At 41.9% G+C, this 7,130-nt stretch overlaps 1 protein-coding gene across 1 annotated transcript in view; it reads left to right on the top strand.

Moving 5' to 3' along the window:
* The window catches only part of LOC103899277 (ankyrin repeat domain-containing protein 40), a 12,338-nt gene extending 5,282 nt beyond the window's left edge, over positions 1 to 7,056 (top strand). The window contains exons 2-5 of the mRNA XM_009279713.2: positions 672 to 820; positions 2,382 to 2,867; positions 3,416 to 3,591; positions 4,315 to 7,056. Coding sequence (XP_009277988.1) covers positions 672 to 820; positions 2,382 to 2,867; positions 3,416 to 3,591; positions 4,315 to 4,458 — 955 coding nt within the window. The 3' untranslated portion in view covers positions 4,459 to 7,056. The remainder of the gene's footprint in view (positions 1 to 671; positions 821 to 2,381; positions 2,868 to 3,415; positions 3,592 to 4,314) is intronic.
* The last annotated feature ends 74 nt before the right edge of the window (positions 7,057 to 7,130 follow it).

Genomic DNA, 7,130 nt, shown 5'->3' with positions numbered 1-7,130 from the left:
GGGGCCGGGGGCGGGAGCCGGCGCCGGGGTCCCAGCGCGCTGCCGGGGGTACGCGCGTCCTCCGGGCTGGGTCGGGCTGCCAGTGCCCGGAGGCAGGCCCTGAGCTCGGGGTTGCTGCCGGGCCCGGCTCCCTGCTGGGGAGGCTCTGGCGCTGCCCTTGCCTTGCACGCGGTGTTTGGCCGGACAGGTATGGGACTCGGGGCTCCCCAGATGAGGCTGGGCAGCCCTCGTTAGGCGTAGGGGAGAGCCGCTTTGGGGACGCAGCTCTTCTTAGTTTTCCTATTTACAAAAAAGGAAATGCTAATCTCGGGAGGCTTTGAGATTTACTGCTAAAGAGGATCATAATTAAAGGAGGCCATCCTCCTTCCACCTGTCACTACGTGGTGTTTCCTCGAGGACCTCTTCTAAAGTTGCTCATGTCCACCAACGTGGCTTTTTACGACAGCCCTGGAGAATCCCCCTTTACTCTGTGGCAAGGTAAAGGAGGGTCTTCCCCCGCAGACCTTACAGTAGAATCCTAACTTTAAAAAAGTGATGCGACGAAGGTAACTTTATTCCCAGTTCTAGTCACTCTACATGCAACTCAGGCGAATTGGGACAGGCACGTGAGGAGGAGCCGGGGCGACAGAGCGGAGGCTGACAGCACGACCCCTCTGCTTCCTTCCCCGCAGGACCTGTTTGCACTGGGCCTGTAAGAGGAACCATGCTCAAGTGGTCTCCTGCCTGCTGGATGCTGGTGCGGATAAGCAGATCCTCACCGCTAAAGGAGAGCTGGCTGCACAGTTAACTTCAAAACCAGACATCCGGAAGATTTTGGGAGGTACCGTTCCCATCTTAGAAGTAGTCTAGAATTCTTGGTCTAAAGACTAAAGCATTTTTAGTGCTTTTATCTGAGGCACTAGATTGGCAAAACTTTGGCTAGGACTATTGTATCTCATTAGATAGCTCCGATTTGTAACTGTAATTCATGCTTAGGCAAATAGACGTGGGGATTTTAGGTAGGAAGGCCTTTTATTCTGAGCTGTGTCATCAAGAGATTGAAGAGCTGTACACTTTGGGAAATGTGCTGTACACTTTGGGAAATGCGCTGCTGCAGTCCTATTTGCACTCATTAAGCAGAAGCCAGCATGCAGGCTGCAAATGGAGACTTTCACAACTGTACAGGCTGACTGTTGTCTGGCCATAAGAAGTCTTACAAATCCACTCAAAACAACTGCCGCACTTCAGAAGTTACGGCCTCGGAGCATTTTGATATACTGTGACTTGCAGTATGATTAATTTTTGCCCCATAATTCTGTCATCTTACACTTTTCATATGCACAGCAAACCTAGTTAGATGTATGTGACACTCCTGTCACAGTGCCAGTGCCTGTTTCCATCAGCATCTCGTTAACTGTGCTCCAGATTAAAATTTTAACGTGCTTCACCTTTGGAAATGTTGGTGTTCTATCTTCTGCGAATTGCACTAAATTGCTCTCTACAGCGATATGCTCTTACATCAACAGTGCACAGTTATCTGAAATGAAGTTGCAGCTAAATCATGACTAAGGTTGTAACAGTCACAACTGAAGGAATGGCATGTTCTTTGCATGAGTATTTTTGTTTTCTTTTGGGCAAGGTGCTCATCTCTTGGACTTAGTTCATGGCAAATGACTTGCGTTCTGTTTTTAACATCTAAACTGTCAAGTGCGCGTGAATGAACTCTGCTCCTGGTTGCCGTATTTTTCTGTCTGTTAAGCTTTCATGTGTTTCCTGGGGAATAAACACATATCACTTATATTCTCCTAAATGGTTTTTATTCTGGGAGTGTAGTGCTATTGAGCAGATCTTTCCGAACTGCTCTGACATTAGTATTAATGTCCTGTAATCTTCAGTCAGGCAAGAATGTCATTTACTGCGGTACTTTTAAGCAAGAGAAGAGTTGGCTTGGGTATTATATCAAATACGCACGTACCCGAAGAAATGCTCGGTTTAATTTGTTGGCATGGGTCATAATAAACTATTTACAGCAGTGTCATTAAAAACATTGCAAAATGAGATTTAGTGAAGAACTATGGTCAGTCAGTTCCTTTGAAAACGCTGGAGTAACACTGCTAGAAATGACCTATCTTTCAATGGTTATTTTTTTCCCACTTTGCTTTTAAAAAACACAATACATTGTAGAAATTTGTAGATTTTTCTTTCATTATATAGCTACTTGCCTTCCAGGCATTACATGCTTATGGTAAGTTAGTATCATCCTTTCATTACCTCAGAATGCAATGTAGTTTTAAGACACAATAGGAAAACTAACTATATTCAAAATAAGATACATCTAATAACATGGTGGGTTTTTTTCCTCTCTCCATCCCCTACCCCCCATTTTTGAACTTCTTTAATAGCAGAAGAAACTGAATGTCAAGGAGTGAAAGATTTAAATTTGCCAATTGTGGCAAGCTACTTGGCCAACCCACCGTTCCCGTACGTTTACACTGAAGAAAGCATTCCAGACAGCTTGGCCGAATCCCAGAATGAAAGTGCTTCCATCTCTTCTGCTTCCCAGTGTGAAACTAGTCCTTGTTCATCAGCAACTCAGCTTGAAAGCGTATGCACACCTACATCGTGCAACAGCGAAGATGATTTTCCTGCACTAGACGCTGCAGGACAGCTGCCTGCCCCGTCAGCAACTGTCGCAGCACCAAAATGCATCAAGCCTGAAGTACCCAACGGCCCCGTTTGCCGGCCGTCCTTGCCTCGCAGCAGAGGTCTGTTCTCCCCGGTAGCATCCAAACAGGCTGTACCTCTGCAAACCGACAGTTCGCCTGCTGGTACCACACCAACGTTTCAGCCCTTTTTCTTTACTGGAACTTTCCCATATAACATGCAAGGTAATGAAGTGTAATTTCCCGTCCTGCTATTATATTCTGTTCCATGTTTTTGTTACTGGGTGAAGCATGAAGTTAAAGAATCATTCCACTTACTTAGACTCATGTGGAATAGAGGCAGCGGTGTTGAATTCTTTGGCCAGAAGTACCCAGAACTTTTTTTCTGCTCTGCTAAGTAAAATAACTGTTATACTGTATTTTCAACACGGTAATACTTTGCAAAATGATGGGAAGATCAGTCCAAGCAACATAAAAATTCAAATTTTGCAATGTATTATATAGTATCAGACGTATCTCTGGTAGTTTAGCAACAGCTTGACTTTGTGACTGGATGGATCAGGTTTTTAACATTGTAAACGTGGTTCCCCTGCGTATTTCTTTCTGTTCAAATGGAAGCTTCCATTAACTGCACAGTATTTCTCAGCGAGATAGTAGGTATTGTATTATAAAACCTGAATTCAAAAGATAATGGTGAATACTTTAGTGTTAGGTTTGGGTTGTTTGGTTGGGTTTTTTTGAGGAAAAAACCTTTCAATCTTTTTTTCAATCAGAACTTGTGCTTAAGGTGAGAGTCCAGAACCTCAGAGACAATGACTTCATTGAAATTGAACTGGACAGGCAGGAACTGACCTATCAAGATCTGCTCAGAGTGAGCTGCTGTGAACTGGGCGTTAATCCAGAACAAGTAGAGAAGATCAGAAAATTACCCAATACACTAGTACGAAAGGTAAGAATTGAAATCAGAGATTAATTTGACTTTGCGCTTTGCAGACATCAGAGAAGGTATTTCTGTAAAAAGATCGGCAAAACGTGGATGGCCTTGTGTTAGAAAACAAAAACTGACTTAGGCTCACAAATTCAAAAGGATATTGGACTTTTCTTAAAACTTCATCACAACTTACTTAAAAATATTCTTGTCAAAATAGGCAGAGTACTTCAGCTCCTAAAGCGCATGAAACTATTACAGCTTGACTTTTTTCCTAAATGTATCAGAAACAGTGCATTAGTGTGCTTTTAACATAATTGCCATGTACTACTTCATTGTTTGCTTGCCTAAAAAGAACACATAGTAAGGGGAAAAAACCCACAAATTGGCATGTGAATAATTTAAAGATATGCCATTAACAAATGAAGATGCTCTTCTGTTCCAGAAATACCTATTCTGGAGGTCTGTAAATGAAATGCATTTGGTCACAACTCTTAGTTAGGTGACATGCACAAACACAGTCAAATCATGATGAGGTTCAAGGAGAAAAAAAACCCCAAACATGCTTTGAAAGCAAGAGTGTCTACTGGTAGGATTTTTTTCTTTCATTATTTATTCCCATCATTGGGCGTCATCTCCCTGGAATTTTAGTTTTTTACCTCCTTTAGCTATTGTTATAAACACTTACAGAGTAAGACCAGGTACCTTTAGAAGTAACGCGTAGTTCTGTCTGTTCTTTAAAAGGACAAGGATGTTGCCAGACTTCAGGACTTCCAAGAGCTGGAGTTGGTGCTTGTGAAAACCGACAGCTCTCCTTTCAGAAATGCTGCATCGACTTTGACCGAGAGACCATGCTACAACAGCAGAGCATCAAAGCTGACCTACTGACTCTTCTAGATGCCTCTAGAGTATGAAAACCTGGTAATTATATGCTGCTGCCTTTTGAAGGCAGTGAATTAAGCATGTGTAAAACCTTAAGTTATTGTTAGGGTTACTATTTTAACTAATAGTTTATCTTTTATATTTAATATCCCCTTTGCTTTTATTTTTTTACTTGATACTGTATTCAGATAAGGGATACCTCATTTGTCTACTAAAATCACATGCTTCCAATGTATTTCAGTGACCTTTATGGGTTGTATTTGGCAACAGAAGGCAGGAAAGACTTAATTATTGATATGAAAAGTACGTTGATTACGCCTACTTTTTGACCAAATAAGAGTCATGGAAGAGAGATTCAGGAAATTGTGTGCGCGTGTGTGTGTGTGTATATATATATTTTTTAAACTTCCTGATTAAGTTAAACATCAGAGGGTATTCGGCATACAATGAACAGTCACGCTTTAAAAATGTAAAACTTGCAAGTCCTTCACCTCTTGCCCCTTCTTACCAAGATGCAGTGTCTTGCCTGCTGGGGACAGAAATATTTCATGCTCTGAAGTGACAGGAGAAAAATGTTCACTGGGCTGAAAGTGACTGTGGACTAAGAGTGTCCACATTTAAATGCTTGTTTCTTTCCTATATGAGAATACTGTAACTTAAGTGATGGCATCCCTCCACCTCCACAAAAAAAAAAACAAACGGAAGCCTCTTTTAATTAAGGAGCAGTTAAGTCACAGAGCAAGTTAAAGCGCCCATTCAAAAGAAAGCCCTTATGTTTCAGGAGCTCAGGAGGGGATCACAAATCCATGTCCATGGTTTTATTCATTTTTTTTCCCCCAACGACATGAGGAGACCATGCGTAACTCACCAGAAGTCAGTACTGTTAAGTCAAGCGACTTCTTTATGGCCCACCCTCACCCACCAGTTACAGGGCAGGGTGCGCGGTTAGTTTCTGCTTGTGTGAGGAGCAGAAGCACAACAGTATACTCTTGAGGTATCACAACCGTTAAGGAGCATACCATGCTCTTGATTAGCCATACTAAACTGGTAACACACACCATTAGCAAATAACTAACCTGTAACTTTACACGTTGCACAGTCTGCTATCACTTTTACAGTGTCCAAGGTTTTAGCCAGATGAGTACCGCAAGGGCTGAATGCCTCCAGGTGCTTTCAACTGAATTTTTTTTGGGGGAAAAAACCCAACAGACTCTGGTTAAGCTACAGACTGCTTAACTTGCCTTTAAGCAAGTCAGTAATGAAAACATCCATCTGGGGTTTTATGAATGGCAAAAGTCATCATTAAAACACACCTTGGAGTCACTCCATCTCACTCCGAACAAAGTATTTTAAGTCGCAGCATTGCTGCAATATTAACAGCCTGAAGCTTTTCCTGTTAACATGGTAGTTTGCAAAGTTATACCTTAGGAGGTTTTTTGTTTTGTTTTGTACCAAAAACCTGACTTGGGTAGTGGGGTGGGTGCAGGGGTGAGGGAGTTGTTTCTGGACATGAGCTGCTCCCCCCCGCCAACAGCACTGATTTTCCTTCCATCTCTCCTTTATTAAGCTGCGTTAGAGCAGAGTTGATGCACAGCTGATGCAGTGTTTGTTGTTGTTGATCTGGATCATGATGTTGACATTCAGACCATAAAGAGTACAATCAACAGGTTTTGGTAGGAGCAGCATGGCTGCCACCCTGTCTTAGCTTCCCGCAGCACAGCTGCTTTATCCTTGGAGTGGCTCCTCCAAGCGAGGTCACCAACAGCATGCATGTCAGAAGAATATAGAAACCCCTTCTGCCAGCAGAAGAGACGCTTGACTCTCGGTTCAGGATTTCACCAAGTTATTCTAGGCTTAAAATTCTTGCTTAGTGTATTCAAAATAATTATCATCCTTTCCCACTTGCTCTATATCCATCTTATCACTTAACCTCTGCTAACGCCCCGTTCTCAATCCTGGCCCTTCTCTCTCCAGGAGCTGAGCTACTGCGACACAGTATGAAGTAAAATTTCCTAACTATGGCTCCTCGCTTTGTTTTTCTTGTAGGCCAGGAAAGGAGTTTTTATTTTAACAATTGTGTATTTATCTTTTCAGCATAGCTTGGAGGCTAGTTCAGATTATGTGCAATAACTGTCTGAAAAACAGTAGCAGTTGAATGACTCAAAATTAAGAGTATGTAATTTCTTTTCGGTTCCTTTGTTTAGGAAATCAGTGTAAAGACTGCATCCACTAATTACCAAACATTCAGCTATAGGAGCAGCTGGTTTAAAAAAAGCTTTATTTGCTCTAGTTTCCACAAAGAATAACTGTTAATGTGATAAGACTAAAAGTTTAATCATTATCTGACTGTAATAACAGTAAGTCTATGCATTCAGAGAAATATTTTTGTATGTTTTATGCAGTTTGATAAACTCTAAGGCACACTAGTTATGTTGGTTTTTTGTTTGGTTTTTTTTTTGAACAATAAACTGTTGGTATGACAACTGAAACTAAGTTTACAAAACTTACTGTTCTTCCAAGGACAACTTTTGTTTGCACTACAAACTTGTACTATACTGACATTGCTACTCTTCACTTATATTAAAGTATCAGTTGTTTCAAGTACCTAGATCTCTTCCTTTTTCAGGGGGTGGGGAGTACGGCGTGTGTGGGGGGGTGATACATGGCACTCTAGAGTG

The sequence above is a fragment of the Aptenodytes forsteri genome, unplaced genomic scaffold (genome assembly GCF_000699145.1).
Source record: "Aptenodytes forsteri isolate BGI_AS27 unplaced genomic scaffold, ASM69914v1 Scaffold563, whole genome shotgun sequence".
Classification (NCBI taxonomy): domain Eukaryota; kingdom Metazoa; phylum Chordata; class Aves; order Sphenisciformes; family Spheniscidae; genus Aptenodytes; species Aptenodytes forsteri.
Note: the sequence above shows the minus strand (reverse complement) of the source record. Positions and strands in the feature narration are given on the sequence as shown.